The sequence below is a fragment of the Thrips palmi genome, unplaced genomic scaffold (assembly GCF_012932325.1).
Source record: "Thrips palmi isolate BJ-2018 unplaced genomic scaffold, TpBJ-2018v1 HiC_scaffold_11, whole genome shotgun sequence".
In the NCBI taxonomy this organism is placed as follows: Eukaryota; Metazoa; Arthropoda; class Insecta; order Thysanoptera; family Thripidae; genus Thrips; species Thrips palmi.
In genome coordinates, this window is record NW_023144622.1 from 9,186,883 (window position 1) to 9,206,545 (window position 19,663).

At 45.1% G+C, this 19,663-nt stretch overlaps 2 protein-coding genes across 2 annotated transcripts; both read left to right on the top strand.

Annotated features, from left to right (window-relative positions):
* The first annotated feature begins 5,602 nt into the window (after positions 1–5,602).
* Positions 5,603–6,915, top strand: LOC117639407. The gene is made up of 3 exons (XM_034375019.1): positions 5,603–5,755; positions 6,170–6,178; positions 6,558–6,915. The coding sequence occupies exons 1-3, from the start codon at positions 5,705–5,707 to the stop codon at positions 6,828–6,830; spliced, it is 333 nt and encodes a 110-aa protein (XP_034230910.1). The 5' UTR covers positions 5,603–5,704; the 3' UTR covers positions 6,831–6,915.
* Positions 6,916–10,293: 3,378 nt separating this feature from the next.
* On the top strand, positions 10,294–19,042 carry LOC117639729. Its single transcript, XM_034375605.1, has 4 exons — positions 10,294–10,431; positions 12,510–12,819; positions 17,508–17,684; positions 18,464–19,042. The coding sequence occupies exons 1-4, from the start codon at positions 10,343–10,345 to the stop codon at positions 19,040–19,042; spliced, it is 1,155 nt and encodes a 384-aa protein (XP_034231496.1). The 5' UTR covers positions 10,294–10,342.
* The last annotated feature ends 621 nt before the right edge of the window (positions 19,043–19,663 follow it).

Sequence of the window (19,663 nt, forward strand, 5' to 3'; positions counted from 1 at the left end):
CAGAGGTGCGCGAAAATGACTCAGGATTTGTCACTCCGACAATTTTCTGAGTGAATTTTCCTGAATGAACTAACACCAGTGTTAATGCCCTTCCAAAAGGCATTAACGATTCACGCCGCTCCAGGGGCATAAATCTTTTATGCTCTTTAAGGGCATAATTTTAATGCCTTTGTTTCACCAGTGGGCGGCTAGAGTCTCTACAATGAAATACTGGTCAAAGCACTTTTTGTGCGGTGTAACGTTTTTAGGTCAAATGACAAATTTAAAATTTTTGGCAAAAAATACTTAGGCATCCAGGTTTTAGGCGAAAAAGTTTAGGTGAACCGTCGTAGAACCATTGGAACAGAAAGTGCACTGCAAGAAAAAGTGTGGATAGTACAACAAAAACTGTACAATAAAAGTACAACAGGGATAGTAGAAAGTACAACGAGAATTGTACAAACCACAACGAGCCCTGGACGGCACAGCACTCATCATGCCGGCTCCATTGTACTTTGTACAACAATTGTTGTACTTGAAAAGTACACAAAATTCCTGATAAAAAATTTGCCAGAAATTTGTGTACTTTTGTTGTGGTTATTTCCTGCAGTGTGTTGAAAATTTTTTTGGGTGATCCTAAAAATATTTAGAAGAGATTTTAGTGACGGAATTTTCAAATTCAACTTTCCGTTCTGGGAAACAAATTTTGAAATTTTAACACTTTAAAAAGGGAGTTTTTAGCCTATTTTTTCAAACTTTTTCGTGTTCGTAAAATAAGGTTGGGCTGATATCAAGTTTCCGTCACTAAAATTTGTCAGGGTGTTTAAACTGTTAAATCTGAAACCTTCTATGCACATTTTTATCTATGATCTTTAAAAATAATGATTTTGGCAATTTTGGACATGTTTTCACCGGGGTCGCCCCTTAGCTGTGTTTCAGCCTTGAAGTTTTTTCGGACCTGTACGGTGCAAAGGCATTAGTAGATAATTGGCCGAAACTCAATGCAGTATACCGTGGATACGCGTTCACTGAAAATAGAATGGTCCGACAAATACGCGGACTCCGTTTCGTGTTTCAATCCATGAGTAATGAAGCCAAAAGAAGTAAGGGCTCGATCGGATCGGATAACATTTAGGGGTCGCGCATCGCGCTCAAAGTATATAGAAAAGGTCGGTTGCCCGCCACTTTGCCTACCTTGCTCAAGGGGAGCCCCAGCGTGTTTTGGTAAGTGAGCAGGGTCACCGACACCGAGAGCGACACCGCGATTTGCCACATCATTGACTACGCCAAGTTGTTTGACAACTTTTAAACCCCTCTGAAAGGATTCGTCTGACTCCCACGCCGACGGGTCTTTGTGCAGAAAGGACACATCAAGATGAAGCATGTGAGAAAACTGTATTTCTCGTTTTTTAAAAAACCGACATAACAGCCTATTAGTTACACTTGTTTTATCAAAGAAAGCAAGTCCTACATTGACTTCGGAAAGTTACCAGAGATGCCACAATACTTGTCGAAAGCTGCTTAACCAGTAACTGTCTGACTGTTTCTAGCTTGATAATATGGTAGATCGTTGCGTGGCGCTGAAGACATCAAAACGGACTGAATTTTCGCCCAAAGCGCCTTAAAATCACCGAATTAGGCTAAGGAAAGTGTTGTTTCGGTAAAAATCGAAAAGAAATTAACTCACCCTGGACCGCATAACTGACCCTTGGGGCACGGCTTTAGGCAGTCGTATGAACTTAGGATTTGAATTTTAAACTTTTTTCACCAGTTCGGTCACTTTGAGTCGGGAAACCCACTCAAAATCACACTTTTCGAAAATAAGAGCTGGTCTAATAGTACACTCTTATTAGAACATGCTTCCAAGCACACTCTTATTTACAGCATACACTGCAAGAAAAAGTGTGGATAGTACAACAAAAGTACAACAAAAACTGTACAATAAAAGTACAACAGGGATTGTAGAAAGTACAACGAGAATTGTACAAACCACAACGAGCCCTGGACGGCACAGCACTCATCATGCCGGCTCCATTGTACTTTGTACAACAATTGTTGTACTTGAAAAGTACACAAAATTCCTGATAAAAAATTTGCCAGAAATTTGTGTACTTTTGTTGTGGTTATTTCCTGCAGTGTACTATAACCCGTATGAGCGCAGATACTTCACGCGCTTCTCTGCGCGCTGGCAATCCAGTGCAAAACGCTTGTTTTGCCGCTTCGGGAAAGAGAAGCAAATGTTTGAACTGTAAACATTATCAAAGACATATTATTTTGAATTCTGAATAATTTCATTCTGAGTTCTCTCTCTGAACCGGAAACAGTTAGCAATGGAAGTTTAAGAATTACTGTTGCTTCAGCTTCCACGCTGTAAATTACCATCAAGTTAAAAATCTGATTAAGATTTCAGCTTTGCATTTTTAACGTTGTACATCCTCAAAGTTTTCGATGCTTTTAATCTTAAGACCGGTGTCATAAGGCTTTGTTCATTTTACCGTCTCAGCAAGCACTTACACATGATGGGTTCTTGATCCTTTACTATTTTAGCAAATTTGGTTGATATGTATTCTTGCGGGGGGAGGGGGCTATCTAGCCTTTGATTACGTCTGATGACATGGGAGGGGAGAGGGGGAGGTTGAAAATCCTTAAGACATGATTACGTGTGACCCCAGCTTTCTTGCAGTCACACGCTGAAATAGTGTGCACGTCAAATGAGAGTGTGCTTGCAAGTACACGCTCCACTCGATTAGTCCTATCTTAAAGCATAGGCCAGTAAAATGCATCCGCTAGAACACTCTTGTTACGCGTGTACGAGCACGAAAGTGTGCGTTGTTCACTGGTAAAACTAAAGCGTAGTATTACCCCCTGTTTTCAAGCGTAATCTGATAACGCTTGAAACCAAGGTTCCCCCTATCTAAATGCATGGGGGAATTTCAAGACTAAGCTTCGTTTCAAGCGTAACGTCTTCAAGCGTAACTTTTGAGTCAAGCATAGAGTTACGCTTTAGTTTTACCAGTGTTGCGCACGAGTTCATGCGTTTCACGTACATAAGCTATGCTCAAAATACCCTACGTTGTGTTTTAGTGTGTAGGCCTTGCTGGAAAGCATAACAGTCGGGCGATTCCATGCCAAACCAACGAACGCTTGGAATTTCATCTCTCCGATTTTGATGAAACTTTTTTTGGGGGTAGGGGTCATTATAAAAAGACCCCCTGCCAAAGGGTTTTGCGATATCTCACCCCGTTTGGCTGTGGCAGGATATCAAAGTTTTAGCTTTAGTCAAAACCATGATATTTTCTTAAATTTCCTCTTTTCTGGCTGATTTTTTTTGGATTTTTTTCCATAGTGTTTTTTTACGTAAAAAGAGCTGGGGAACACGATGAAAACGATTTCGAGACGATTGGGTGAAGTTTTGATGCCAAAATTTTCATTTTTCGTCATATTTTTTTCGAAAAATTGCCATTTCCAAAATAGCTCATCTTCGATTTCGACCTAACTTTTACCAAATGATCTCCTAACATAGTGGAACAAAAACCTAAAAGGGTTTGGTCGGCCCGCCCATAGGATCTGAGAAATCGCAAAAACAAATTTTGAAAAATCACCAAAATCGTGTATTTGAGGTGGTGGTGGTGGTGGTGGTGTGGGTTCTTGCCTGCGCTGCGCAGCCGTCTGTTCTGGTCAACATCGACTTCCCCACTCGGCGTGCGAAGGAAAACCACCCGCCAGAAGCGCCTGTGAAGCTCGGATAGGCAACCCGCAGGCCAGAGTGCGCATGTGCGTGCGTTGGGTTGCCTACCTTCCATTACCGTTACCACTAAGGGCTAGAACACACATCAGTTAACTGAACTTCACTTGAAAGGCTAGACCACAATCAATCGTGTGTACAAGTCTATGTTTCTTCTGTTAAAATGGTGAACAATTCATGTTGTAGAGGCGGAAGAAAAGGGGGGAGAGTTAAATTAGATAACGGTAAATACCCATTATTTACTCAATTTTAATTTTGTACGCAAATGAAAAAAAAAACAACTAATTTTTTCAATTTTTTAGAGTTGATTACTGGAAGTTGCTATCTTACTCTGATCTTGTCTGTGCTAGATAGCACACAATATGGTTTATTTGGTACTTTAATAATATCAACTTTAGCTAGAACATTTTCAAGCTGCACTGCACAGGCTCTTCAATATTGTCCAATAGATAGTAATAGATGGAACCTGAAAACAAGATTTTAACAGTTGGAAAATCCACAGCGGTAAAATAATAAATTTCAATTATAATATTTTTGCTCCACCAAATAAACCATATTGTATGCTATCTAGCACAGACATATAGTAATATAGTAATCAACTCTAAAAAATTGAAAAATGAGTTTTTTTTCATTTGCGTAAAATTGAGTAAATAATGGGTATTTACCGTTATCTAATTTAACTCTCCCCCTTTTCTTCCGCCTCTACAACATGAATTGTTCACCATTTTAACAGAAGAAACATGGGGAAAGCGACTGCAGACGTTCGCCGCTAGGGGCGCCACTGGGATATACGCCACTAGCAGCCAGGCGGCAGCCGGCACAGATGCTGTTTTTGACTTATAGCTCTCACTGCAATTATCGCACATGTATGAAAACTAGCTTATTGGGAAGCTAGCAGCGTTGCCTACAATCGGCTCGCTTACGGGTCTATCTTGCATAGACAAAGAAGTTATGGGCGAAATTGGCAGACTCCGAGGCGCTCCCCTGGCTAAATCGTGGCGCGTATCCCGGTGCTGCCCTCCCAACGCACGCACATGCGCACTCTGGCCTGCGGGTTGCCTATCCGAGCTTCACAGGCGCTCCTGGCGGGTGGTTTTCCTTCGCACGCCGAGCGGGGAAGTCGATGTTGACCAGACAGACGGCTGCGCAGCGCAGGCAAGAACCAAGACCACCACCACCTCAAATACACGATTTTGGTGATTTTTCAAAATTTGTTTTTGCGATTTTTTTAGATTCTATGGGCGGGCCGACCAAACCCTTTTAGGGTTTTGTTCCACTATGTTAGGAGATCATTTGGTAAAAGTTAGGTCGAAATCGAAGATGAGCTATTTTGGGAATGGCAATTTTTCGAAAAAATACGACGAAAAATGAAAATTCTGGCATCAAAACTTCACCCAATCGTCTTGAAATCGTTTTCATCGTGTTCCCCAGCTCTTTTTACGTAAAAAACACTATGGAAAAAAATCCCGAAAAAATCAGCCAGAAAAGAGGAAATTTATGAAAATATTATGATATTGACTAAAGCTAAAACTTTGATATCCTGCCACAGCCACACGGGGTTAGATATCGCAAAACCCTTTGGCAGGGGGTCTTTTTATAATGACCCCTACCTCCAAAAAAAGTTTCATCAAAATCGGAGAGATGAAATTCCAAGCGTTCGTTGGTTTGGCATGGAATCGCCCAGTCATCGTTTGCACAGACAGTGGGTATTGCGGTTCGAATAACAGAATACGAGTGGAATCCCCCGCCTGCGACGATGACTATCAATTCGCAAGAAACGCCACCTGTTTCGTCGAAGCGAGACGCTGTTTCTACGAAATGAGACGGCATTCTTGGAAGGCACCAAAGACACCTGTCTGTTGTTGACATTCGCCTCAGCAATGAGACGCCATTCTGGGACGGGTGAAGCGGAGTCGCTGGGGTATAAAAGCGCCACGCAAACTCGGTGGCAGCATCGACCTTCCGTCCAGACCTCTAGCCATGGCCTCCAAGATCGTCATCGTCCTCTGCTTCGCGCTGTTCGCAGCTGCTGTAAGTAAATGAGAATCCAAACGACATGTCGTTAGGTTGCATCAGTACAGCGTCACTTACTGCGATGTTGGAAGCCGTTGTCAATGCACCAAATAGTGCGATACATTTGCATCGCACGTGACAAGTAGTGCAATGCCTGCATAGGACATTTTCGGGACGCATCGCACGTAAGGTGCATGTGGCTGTGGACGATAGTACAACCATACGTGCTGCGTTCAAACGCACAAAATTGTTACGTACCCTTTGTGTGCAAAGCTTGTGCACTGGCCAAGCGCATTAAACGCTCAAAGTCGTGCGCAACAACACACACTTTCGTGCTTGGCTAAGCACTAGGAATTCAGGCCTCGAGAACTGTCTTCGAGTGTGAAGTAATTAATTTATTGTGTGTAACAATTACTTTGGCGTGTGTTTCAGGTGGCGAAGGTGAGCGGCTCTTTCACGGAAGTAGACGCGGGGATACCTATAGCAAAGCGTGCGCGACATAAGACTTAGCTCGTCAGAAGTAACAAATTTCCGACTTGTTGGGGGATGGCTTTGTTGGGCACGCCCCACTCTCTTACTGAACTCACGAGGCGGTACCTGGTTTTCCCTAGTAGCCCACAGTAAAGACATGGCGTTATCCAGAGGGAATTCTAGGGAAAACCAGGGAACCGTTTTCGCCAGACAGGAAAATTTTCATTAAAAATCTGACAAGAGGCGCCTTTTTTTAAATTTGAAGACCAGTTTTGGTAACCATTTTAAATTAGGTGTGCTACAAGCGCCTCATACAACCACTGAGTGCGTTGGTGCCTTGTTCCCCCAGAGCCGCTACAACGATGACCAGTTGGACGAAATCAACAGCCGCATCGCCAAGTGCCTGCAGCCCCTGCCTGCCGTGCCCAAGGGAGGCATTTACCGTCCGAGCGACGACTGCCGCTTCCGTGCGGGGATTACTCCAATCAACGAGCAGAGGGCGACCAAGGAGAGCGTCATCAACCCGATCATCGAGTGCCTGTCCAAGGCCGGCATCCAGGATGGAGCAGCCTTCGAGACGGCCAAGCAATGCCTCAAGACACAGCTGTCGAGGCCTCTTTGAGGGGACGCGTCAATTCTGTGCCCGCGTCTAATTTCTCCAAAATAAACAGCCTGCAATTAAATGGGCTAACTAAACTGAAACGTAACTACGACCTCCAGACATCAATTATTACTTATTTCAACCCCAAAACAAAGAAATGTATAGTAAAATATCGTTTAAAATACCGCATAGACCAGAATTAACCTCACGGCCTCTCAAAGGTCGCGAAGTACTGAACCCGAGGGGTGAATCACTAGTGTACTCATGTGTTCACATTAGCCCGTACTCAGTGTACTATTCACAAATTTTGAAAGAGCGGAAATAACCAAATTAGTACAATATTCGGTACAGTATTGTTTTTCGTTTCAAACGATGAAAAAGCGTAAAAACGTTAACAATACGCCCAATTTGTAAGTATTTTCAGGTGTACTCACTCATGTACTCATGTATTTTAAAAACGCATCGATTTCTAATCCAAAAGCCGTATTTTACCTCGATACCCGCCGTGCTCTCTGAGTTTGCATCGGGCTTCGTACCGTCCACATTCGGGTAACAACTGCGAATATTACCATCCTGGGACAGGACTTCCCAACAGGGCTCTCGCCGCAAGTCTCGCGCCGGCCAAACTCCACCGTGACTCAGGCAAACAAGCGTGCAAACGCGCCTCTCCGCGAGGCGGGGAATTTGCTCGGAGGACCACTCGGGCGCCGCAACTCGGCGGAGTCTGCCTTGCCCAGCACTGCAAGAAAAAACCACAACAAAAGTACACAAATTTGTGGCAAATTTTTTATCAGGTTTTTATTGTACTTTCAAAGTACAACAATTGTTGTACAAAGTACAATGGAACCGGCATGACGAGTGCTGTGCAGTCCAGGCCTCGTTGTGGTTGGTGCAATTCTCGTTGTACTTTCTACAATCCCTGTTGTACTTTCATTGTACAGTTTTTGTTGTACATTTGTTGTAAGGGAGTATGGGGCGATTTGTAACAGGGGCGATTCGTAACAAATGCGTTTATTAATTTAAGTGGAGGGAGCAGAGGAAAATCTGAGTATGGCCCCTCTTTCGCTTCAAGTACAGGGTCCTTGAACAATCGAAGCGGATGTGATCGGTGCTCAGGTATAGTTTTGGAGGGCGTCTGAAATATAGGGTACACCAAAATTTCGGCAAACAGGAAAAATCTTTTATTTTGAGTTCTAGGAAGTTTCTGTCTGAGGCTCCCCAGGTACGAATCACCATCGAAGCACCGTTGGGGCCTTGAAGCGTGACCCCTTTACAATGTAACCACGTGGTATAAGTTGCTTTTAATTTGTCCAGTGATAGTTAGGGACGTATTTCTTGCGTAACAGGCATTTGGGGTGATTCGTAACAGACCCGTATAAAAACAAGAATTTAAGTAGTTTTAGCAATTAAATGCTTGAATTTTTTCTCGAATCATCTGCTGCCTTATTCCAATTTATTTACACAGCTCGAAATGCATTTTAAAGCGAGTTATTCTATTCTTTCATCTAAAATTGAAAAAAGTGAGGTTAGGATTGACATAGCCGATCAGTTAATGCGGAGGCGGTCAACGACAGCTTGTAATGTAGATTTTTAGACGTCTGCAGGACACCCGAAGAACCGAGGGGGAAATCACTCGCGTAATAGTCGGGTCACCGATTCCTAGTATTACGCGTAATAGTAATAGCGTAATAGCCAAATTTCTTAAAATTTCCCCTATTTAGGGTCCGATTTTAGCCTAATCTGGATATTTTTGAGCGTAATAAGCCTTCTGTAATAGCGTAATAGAACGTAATAGGGAGTAGTCGGGTCACAGTTTTTAAGAGTGATTTCCCCCTCGCGAAGAACCACTGGTGGAGGAGATAACATTCCCGACGACGTTTCATTTAATGTGGAGGATGTTATGAAAAGCCCCATGCGAGGGGGTATTCACTTCGAAAACTGGCGCACAGAGTAGTCGCTATTACGCTTATTACAATTATTACGCGTTATACACATTATTTTACATTATTACACATTATTTTGCATTATTTTACATTATTACACATTATTACAGGATTATTACAGTCATTATTACAGTCATTATTACGGTCGTTTTTGACCGAAAGGGAAGCCCAGCACCACCTTGCCCCCCTCCCGTGTCCGCCATTCAACTGTAGTTTTTCATATTACAGAATGCTGTTACTTACATGCTACTAAAATTTTAAGTTTGTTTGAATGGGCAGAGAGGTTCCGATGGATTTTTTTCCAATACCCCACCTTACCGATAGGATTTCTAAAGATTTTCAGGAGAGCATGATTTTACTATTTTGTCCAATAATCAGCAGAGGAATTTTAACCAAAATTTATTTTATTCTAAATTTTGTTTCATATTTGTTGTAAGGGTGTAACCAAGAACAGTGAGTTTCAATGAAAAAGCTGCGTACGGATAGTAAACCCCTCACTCAGCTTTTCTATGAGCTTTCTCTTTGTTTCCTTGAGAAGTTTTTTTTCTGATCCAAGTGTGCGCAGCCTCATGAAATCAGCCACTCCACCGTGCCGTTTCCCGCCAACATGAACATGGGGGAGTGGGGGGAAGGGGTAGGGAAGGGTAGGGGAAGACGGGGGAAGACAGAAAGGATGGCGGGACCACCGGAAGGGTAGAAAATATTGCTGCACAGAGTAGCAAATTAAGACCACTTTCATTTTGTAGCCAATATGTGCCAAAATTTCAGTACAAAATGCGTACATTACGCATTATTACGTGTTATTACACGTTATTGCACATTATTACACATTATTTTACATTATTCTCCATTATTTTACATTATTACACATTATTACGCGTTATTACCCATTATTACAGGCATTATTACGGCCAAGGTGAACAGACTATTACAGCAGTGAATACCCCCTCGGCCCCATGGCTGTTACAAATCGCCCCATGCTAGGGCGATTCGTAACAGCATGCAAGGGTTTGAAAAACGTCTTAGATTTCAAAGATTACGGACTCCAGATTGATCCAATGGAGCTGCACAGTCTAGATGAAGGGCCAGACTGCTCAACTGGCACAAGTTTGACACCGATATGCAGAATGTTCTTAATTTTGTATAGCGAATTCCGAAATCTGTTACAAATCGCCCCATACTCCCTTACGTCTTTGGGGTCAGTCTGCACCAGCGTTGCCAGAAGTGGCCCTCGGCCTCAGCCGGCCCGAGTCGCGCCGAAGTGGCGCCGAGTTTCGGTGGCGACCCGCGTGGAGCTTTGGCCTCCCCTGTGGCGCTGGAGTGGCGACTTCGCGGAATCGGAGGCGATCTGGCTCGGCGCGCTCGCCGCTCGGCCGGCGGATTAGGGATTAGGGACTTTTCCGCGCTCCTCGGCCCTCGGCCTCGGCCGGCCGTACCTGCGCGCCGAAACGGGTGCCGACGGTGGCGCCATGGTGGCGATCTATACTCCCGCCGGACCGGACCGGCTACAGGTCTAGTCCTAGTCACCTCAGTCTCAGTCCGCTCGCGTCCAGCGAAAGGCAAGCAGTGCTGACTCTTACTCCTCCGATCATGGTGCCGATGGAAACCGACAAGGAGTACCGACACCCGAAGAAGCGACTGCGCTCGGATTCAATACCGAAGCCGGGAAACAGTGAAAGGTAAGTTTGATGCTGTGTATGCTGTGCAGGACTGCTTCACTGGTAAAGTGAAGCGTAGCATTCTCTTTTGAAATGTGCAGTCTGTTCACCTTTTTCCCGGTGATACATTGTATTATCGCCCTAGCTTAGTGATGAATTTCTGTAAGACCCCTCTTTTGGTGATACTTTTTGCATAACCGAAAATTGATCCATGAAGTGGAAGGAGGGGATAATTCAATTTTCATCATTTTTGTTTTTGAAAAAAGCAAACAAACAAAGAAATCACTGCAATTTGGATGGAAATACTTCACGCCAAAATATGGCGAGACATTAAAGTCTCGCCAAAATTTGGTCAGACAAAAAAGTCTCGCCACAAAACGGTCATACACAAAAGTGTGACCCCATAATGGCGAGACTTTTGTGTCTGACCACGGCCTTTCGACCGGAACCGTCCAGCGCATTACGGCCTTTCGGTGGTAGTCAGACACAAAAGTGTCGCCATTTTGGGGTCAGACTTTTGTGTATGACCGTTTTGTGGCGAGACTTTTTTGTCTGACCAAATTTTGGCGAGACTTCCAGGTCTGACCAAATCTTGGCGAGACTTTTATGTCTTGCCTCTGGAGTGGCGAGAAGTCTGACCTTTGGATTTGTAGTGAATCTGTTTGCAGCGTAAACTAAATCCAATCTGGTGAATGGTGCAATTGCATTTTTGTCAAAAAAAGTCTAAGAATTGACTGTGAAAATTTTCAAAAGTGCAACGCCACTCTGGCCCCGACCGGCCGAGGGCCCCGGCAGATTTTTCTGCCTATCTGCCCTGGCCAGTCCGAGCCTGACTCTGTTGACGGTTTCTGTTACTTAAATCTTTACATTAGAATGGACTACGGAACCGTGATTACTTAGATCTCCCAAACGAGGTGGAACTGGGAGACAATTCAAGTGGAGCTGAGGTCTGCGTAGTAATTTGGCACATTTTGGGAGTTACCTCTTTTTTCCAACTATTTAGGGGGAGTTAAGTTTAAGTTCAGTTGATTTCTTTGCATTAGGTTCAAAGACGCAAGTTGGGTTGTTTCCTTTTGCCATTTTGTGCAACGGAGTCATGTTGACTTCGGTTGAGTTGACTCCATTTTCCAATGAAATTTAGTTTGTAAAAGGGGTCAAGTTGACTTGTATCTATTTTTCATGTGGATTTTCTTCTAAACTGTTAGAAATTGAGTCAAATAATTTGGTGTAATGATGCAAACCATCCTAAAGCACAAAAATAAGATAAAAACTAACTTTGACGATAAGTCGAATTGTTCCCTTCTCACACTTTGAATTTCAGTGTGTTTGTGGCGTTTGAAGCCAGTAACTGTGCGTTAGCTGGACGTTGCTGAGGGGGGATCCTGGTGAAAAAATGGCCAAAATTGCCAAAAATAGTATTTTTAAAGTTTATAGGTAAAAATGTGCATTGAAGGTTTCAGATTCAACAGGTTGAACACCTTTAAGGTAAGTGGGTAGTTTCTTTACCATTTGGAAAGAAACAACATTAAGATCAGTTGTCGCTGGCTTATACGCTCAACTTCACAACTTTGCTCAGTCGACAAAAATTTTTGTCGTAGAAAGACTTTTTGCGTTCCTGGTTGACACATCCATGAGTCGTCTTGAATGGACTCTGTTCTTTGATGATTTGTCGACAAATTTTAGTGCCGGAATCTTGATTTCAGCCCTATTTTATCTTACAAACACAAAAAAGTTTGAAAATAAGTAAAAATACTCAATCTTTTGAAATGTTAAACTTTGAAAATTTGTGTCTCAGGACAGAAGTTGAATTTGAAAATTCCGTCACTAAAATCTCTAATATACATCTTAAGGATAACCCAATAAAAATTTCAAGACCTTCCGTCCCAATGAAAGACCAGGAAGATTTTTCCCCAGCGCACTAAAAAAAACTAAAGTGGCTCCTTTCTAAGAGACCGTTCTACATTTTGTATTGAATTTTCTTTCGGGAACTCACCATACTGAACCTAATAATTAAGCACAGTTTCAACTCTGTTGTATTATTTTAATGTCTACTTGAAAATTTCACCAGGCTAAACGTAAACGTTCTTCTGTGCCTGCAGGCCGCGCGGTTCATGGTGGTGCCTGGACTGCCATAGCGCCCCGTCTGCGGGCTGCATGGACGACCACGACCTGAGGCGACCCAGGGTGGCTCTTCGGAGCGGCTTCCGGCGCCTGATGAAGCGAGGAGGCCTCGCGGGACTCGACGACGGCCTCCAGGAGATGCAGGACAGCGCCGTCTTGACCGCGCTGCGAATGCTTAGCGGTCCAGTCCACTGCAAGATGAGTCTGCAGGTGGAGGGGCGGGAGCAGGCCGAGAACTCGCCCGACAAGCTGGTGGTGGCGCTGACTGCCAGCCGGCGAACGGACGCGGTAGGTGTTTGAACTAAGGGGCACTTCGGCGAGGAGCTGGAACGGACACCAAATTTTTTTATGTATACAATTTGAGAGCTCCCATTCAAAAGATCTTATCTGGGCGTTGCCCCCCAAAAGAATCTGGTCTCAAATGCAAGTGAATGTCACCAAGTTTGATCATTTGGGACGTATACGAGAGTAATGAGAACATATTTCTACCTGCACTATTGGTTTCCTTGATCTGTCATCATAAGGCCATACATCGAGGTTTGTTTAGGTCAGGTTGACCATCTTATTAAAAAACCCGTTAAAAATTTTTGTAGTTGAAGATTTGATGTTTTGGGTATTCACATTCGTATTTTGTTACTTAAAATACTTCTTTGTGCTGGTAGCATGGTCCTGGATGGCATGGAACAGTCATTTTTCCGTTTAATAAGGAGCGCTGAAATTTCATCTTGCGCGCAAAGTTTCTTCAACAAGAATAAAGACCAGGCCTCCAAGAAGTTTGGAATGCTTCACTTCAACCACCTCTAAAGTCCAAACCAGAAATATATTCCAGAAACTTAATACAGCCAAATAAAGAAAAGAAAATTTTTTGTTCTAACAAAAGTTAATAGTTGAGTTTTTATGTTTTTAATTTAACCGTTTTAATTTTTCGTTTTTTTTTGTTCGGACTATGGAGGTGGTTGAAGTGAAGCGTTCCAGATTTTTTAGGTCTGGTCTCAATTCTTGTCGAAGAAACTTTAGGCAAATAAAATGGAAAAGTGACTGTTCCATGCCATCCAGGATCATGCTACCAGTGCAACGGTGTATTATAAGTAACATAATATTAATGTGAAAAAGGGAAGGTGGGGTACCATGTGACACGGCCACCATGTGACTTTGGCTTTTTCTCCCAAAAGGCTTGCTATCCAACAGCGGTAAGAAGACTCAAGGGAAGGTATCATGAAGGAGAATCGACGTGCAATAGGTCGTGACTCTCCTTCGAAAAGGACGGGAATGGTAGCGATCAGAATTGGAAACCGTCTTAAATTAGCTCATTGGAAACTTTTTCTATTTCCCGGCGCGTCCGCTTTTTACCTTTAAAATACATTTTTGGCTGAGCGATAGCGAAGCCTGTTACTCCAGTGGGGTGGAAAAGTTTTTCATGTCTGTCTGTCTGTCTGTCGGTCTGTGTGTCTGTGTGCACTACTCCTCCTGAACGGCTCGGCTGATCTCGGTGAGATTTCGCACACTTTTAGGGTATGTCCTTGGCTCGACACACGCAAAATTTCATTACCCTAGCTCAATTGGTTCAGTTTTTATAGCCGAAAAACACCTAAAAAACGGCGAAAATTCTAGTTTTCTGCAGGCAGATCACTTCTGTGTCGAAGAAAGGGGAGTCTGGGGGGCTCCGCCCCCCAGCCTCGACAAGTTAAAAAGTAAGGAGGGTCAAGATTGGGTTATATGTAGAAGAAGCAACTCTATCTAGGATGAAGGGGGGTCTGGGGGGCGGGGCCCCCCAGCCCCCCAGCATGCAACAAGCTGGGAGTAACCGACAATGGATAAGCCATTGCCTGCCGAAGGCAGGCTAGCGCCGCAGGCCAAGGTAGGTACGCCAGGCGCGGATTGGAGGAACAGGCAGCGAGACATCGCGAAGCCTGTTACGACAAGACGCGGTCTGGCATAAACCTACCTTGTAAGGACATATGCTCTGCAAGTTGTTCTTCTTTGATGTTTTAAGCGCAAAATAAGCCCTGGCTCGATTCTCTACGGCATAAACTTTGAGCGTTATCGCTGTTTCCCCTAAAACTGTTGATCTGGGCACCATGTGACACCACTGTCATTCGCTATGGGATTCCACGATTCACTCAGTTGAATGTGTTCACCAGTAACTAAAACCTTTATTGCTCGGGAACCAAAGATAATAAATTGATAAACTGAACGGAAATAAAAAGCTGGAAGACTTCTTCGTTATTCTTTGCGTATAGGTACGCTGAATAGGATTTAAACCCAGACAAAAGGCCACTGTCACATGGTACACTAAGGCTGTCACATAGTGTACTACGTGGGGTACGAAGTGACACTTTGACTTGGCCCATTCAACTCGGGATAACTCAGCAACCAAAACAGATAAATTAGAAATCTCAACAGAAATTATATGGCGAAGGATCAATTTGTTCACATGTCTACTTATGGATGTTGGTATTATTGGGTTGACGGGCATTTAACAAAAACCGTCACATGGTACCCCACCTTTCCTTTACCCAAACCACCAAATCTTAAAAATATAAATTTTTGAGTTTAATTTTTTTAAATGGTCAACCTGACCTAACCTAACCCAAATGTAAGGCCTCAGAGTTAAAATGAATTGAATAAGAAATTGTACTGATTTGTTGGCTGAGCGGTAGCGGAGCCCGTTACTCCATTGGGGTTAAAAAACTTTTTGTCTGTGTGTATGTGTGTGTGTGCGTCTGTGTGCACTACTCCTCCTGAACGGCTTGGCCGATCTGGCTGAGAATTTGGAGGGTCATAAGGTATGTCCTTGGCTCGCCACACACCAAAATTCAGCTTTCTACCTCAATCCATTCGGTCATATTAGCCAAAAAACACTTAAAAAATCTCATTCAACGAACGTTAATGAAAGCAGATGATACTCGTTTGGTTTTCTTTTCCTTACAAAATTTCAATCTCCTAGCTCGAAAGACTTTGAAAATATTACGATGACTAAAAGTGCTCAGTTAATTTTTGTCGGGAATACACGAGGGCGAGTATTACTCACTGTCATCTGATGAACGGCCTCCTCGACGCGAGCCAGGGCCGCCCGAGCGGTTTGGAGCTCCATCCGCAGAACCAGCACCTCGGCCAATTGGCCTTTGGCCTGGGCCAATTGGCCTCGGACCCGGGCCAATTGGCCTCGGGCCTGGGCCAATCGGCCTTCGGCCTGGGCCAGTTCCTTGCGGAGGAGCCCCGCTTCCGTCTCGGAGGCCGCGCCCTGCTGCGTCGCCCGGCGCTCCGCCCTTACGAGGTACCGCGCTCGTCTCTCAGCGGCAGTAACGCACTTAGCGGCTGCAGCGCCTCCTTCTCCGTCCACGCGCCGCCCTGGACCTCTTGGTTGTCTGATGTAATTGGGATCTGCAAAAATAAATTTTTGACTTTAAGTGCACTGTGAGAAAAAAGTACGGAAAAAGTACGGAACATGTCTGGTCAATAATTTGCCTGGACCGTCCGTACTTGCCAACTACGGAACGTGCCGTACTGCCGTACTTTTTTTCCGTACCCATTTACATGGGTTCATATGGAGCAAGTACGGAACGTTCCGTACTTTTCTCCGTACCTCCGTACTATATTATAGACTATATTTTTCTGTACCAGCCATTTCCGTACAAAAGTACGGAATTTTTAACAGTGTGATCGGAAACGTGAAATTTGTTGTCTGCCGACTCAAATGAGTATCCCCTTCACAACCGCGCAAGCGGAATTGCGATTTGGTTGTCTATGGGAGAAGAGAGAGAGAGAAAAGGGGGGGGGGGACTTACCATGAGTACGAAGGTGGCGCAGGAATGAATGGTCGTAGGTCCCTCATGCGCCTCCCGCAAATTTCACTGGTGCTGAAGAGCTGTTGGCATAAAAGAAAACAATATCACTGTTTCATGAAACCTGAAGGGAAATTGTTTTTCAAAAAACTCGTTCAACGAGCGTTAATGGAAGCAGATGATACTCGTTTGGTTTTCTTATACGGGGTAGTATGCGGGCTCATCCCAAAGATACTATTTTAAATTTTGAATGAAACAAAATACATAGACCTAAACGAGCTGGCCGGTGTTAGGTACTTTGGTACTGGCCGTGCCGAGCTGTGGCTTGCACCGCCCGCTGCCGCCGAGCCCGAGCGCCCCAGGCCCACCCAGGCCGGGCCGAATCGGGAGGCATTGTTGCACGATATTCCACGCCGTGGCAGGCGGGGAGGGATTGTCAATGCGAGGAGGGGGTGCCATTGTTTACGCCCGGTGCCGCTGGCGCTGTACCGGGGAGGGATTGTCGAATTCCGCGCAGGCTGCGCCTCACCGCCAGCCAGCCACACCAGCCCGCCCCGGCCGCCAGCCCCTATTATATTGTTAGGATACGCGCTTGGTTTCTGGACTCGAGAGTAAAAGCACGCTGACACCTTCATTTGTGAATAGTAGTTTTAGGTATGTTTCAAGTGTGAAGGTATCATCTGCTAAGAACGGCAGAAAAAAGACAACTTTTTTGGTACTTTCAACCTTTTGACATGTTCCATATAGTTTCCTATGTTTTGGAGGATGCTGATGACGAAAATAGAATCCATTCTGACCCCCGACCTTAAGTTAAGTCCCATTAGTTAAGATTTTGATCACCAAATTCTAATTTTTGTGGGGATCACGCTTATTTCTACGGTTTGACCAGGAAAGCAGCCTGCCCGGCAGGCTAGCGCCGCAGGCCAAGGTAGGTGTACACGCCAGGCGTGGATTGTCGAAACTGGCGCAGCACCGCGAAGCGTGTTACGACAAGACACGGTCTGGCGTACGCCTACCTTGTAGCGGTGGGTCAAGTGGTTTGCTTCATGAAGACTGCACATCCTGTGTGAGAAGTCACTACCTCCCAAAATTCACTTAAGAAGGCCACCAAAGCATTGTTTTCCTTTAAAGTTTCGTGTCGAATGTATTTTGTGCTCCTTCAGCGCTGATCGAGATTTTCTTTTCACCCAGGAACCCACGCACGAGCAGAGGGAGCCTCAGCCTGAACAGGAGTTCGACGAGCGCATCGACGAACTGGACCTGGGCGGCAGTGGGGCGTTGCGGAGAAGTCCGAGCTACGCTGCACTTGCCCCCTATGCCGATCTACCGGACCTGGCCTTGGCCCTGCGACGAGTACGCCGCCGAGGGGTGAGTGCCAGTTGCCAACTTTACCCTCACCACTGATGTTCGAATATGATGAGTTTACAATATGCGCGGTAGGAAGGCTCAGACATGTCTTGCCTTCGAATTTTCTCATCGGCGGAGACTGCAATAAAAATCATCTTGATTAAAATTTCTTCGTTTCGGCCGGTTTTGCCCAAAAATAATGTAATTCCTCATCCCAGGAACGTGACATCACGTTGAAACGAACGTGACAAAATGCCACGTTCGTTTTGAGCATTGTGTCACATTCGTTTGGGTGTGAATCGGCCAAAAAGTAGCCTGTTCACATTCAAACGAATGTGACACAATGCCTAAACGTATATGACAGTTTGTCACGTTCTTTTCAACGTGATGTCACGTTCCTCGAATGAAAGTGTTTTGGTGTGATAATACGATAACATGCATAAATGCAATACAATATTTACTGCACTTCATGCGATATCATTTCATGATGTCATATGCACGCAACAAATATTGTGTTGCTTTCGAAATGAGTTCATTGTAACAGTCCCTGTTTGTTTTATAATTTTGCAAAATTTTCACTGAAAGTGGAGGTGAGGCATGCTGGTGGACCGAGAAGTGTTGATACTCAAATAAATGCTACGGCATTGTATTGCAAAACTTGTCTTACAAACTATTTTCTCTGCATTGCGAAGAAAATGCTTCGCAACGTTGCGAACTTTTTTCTTCGCAACTTTGGAACGATTTCTTTGCAACGCGACGAAACAGGGCTGCCTTCTCAAGCTGTGCCATGCTGTCTGCAGGTGCGACGAATCACTGGCCTGGACTGCAGCCGCGACCCTGCCTGGTCCCTGGAACTGCTGCGCAGCGCCGCCGCGACAGTGGAGGAGCTGCAGGTGATGGACCCCCTGGAGGAGCACCTGGCCGTGGTGCACGCCATGCCGCGACTGCGGCGGCTCAAAGTGGAGTCTTTGGACATTCTGCGCGCTCTGGACGTGCAGCTGCCCGCGCTTGCCCAGCCCAGCAGCCTGCAGTGGCTCAACGTGCACGGCCTGTCCCGCGCCTCCACTCAGTCCCTGCTGCGAGCGCACGCCGCGTCCCTGGACGAGCTGTGGCTGTTGGTCGGCGTGGGCACGGGCGTGACCGGCGTGGATGACGACGGGCCTTTCCAGTACAGGCCGGAGTGGCCCGGGTGCCGCGACCTGGACGCCTTCCTAGAGCAGTGCGGCCTCCGCCTGTCGCGGCTCGTGCTCAACAGGGAGTGTCCGCGCGGGTGCAGGGACTGCCCCGCCCAGGCCGAGGCGGCGCGCCGCGTGCTGCCGGGCTGCACAGTGGAGTGCGCATCGTGTGACCGCCGCGACTGGGAGCCAGAATGCTTCTAGGCTGCCAGCCCTCGAAGATAAAATTTTAATAAGTTTGGCGGTGGGAGTTGAAATCCACAGTAAAAACTCTTCAAAGAATCGCTTCACGAAGAAAATGAAGGCATTGTAAAGTCTGTAAAGGAATGCTTCGTATTATGAAGCAAAATTCCTCCTAATACGAAGCACGCTTCGTAGGCTTTAAAGAGTGGAGTGCACTTTGATTATTTCTTGTGATCACAATCCAGCCACGGTCGGAATAAATGAACCAATCCTGTTACGAATTATTTTTAAGCGATGCACCGGCGGCATGCGGGTTAATTTCCGATGTGAGGTGAGTCATGAGCGACTTTCAAAATAGCCACTGTCATGAGGTATCCAGGGTGAGCTAACTTCACGACTTCACATTAATCTTGCTAGATCGTTAGATTTCCATTGCTCTTTGCTTACGTTTATGATTTTCAAGGTACTTTCTCAAAGCAACAAATAGTACAAGAATCGAATAAAGATGAATTACACCGTAATGTTTACTTGATTTATATTATGAACACACTTTTCATGTTCGTTTGGTTGTTCACCCATAAATAACAACCTCCCTCGTGGGTTCAGCAAACCAGGCTAAAAGCCTGTGGTTGAAAGTGGTTT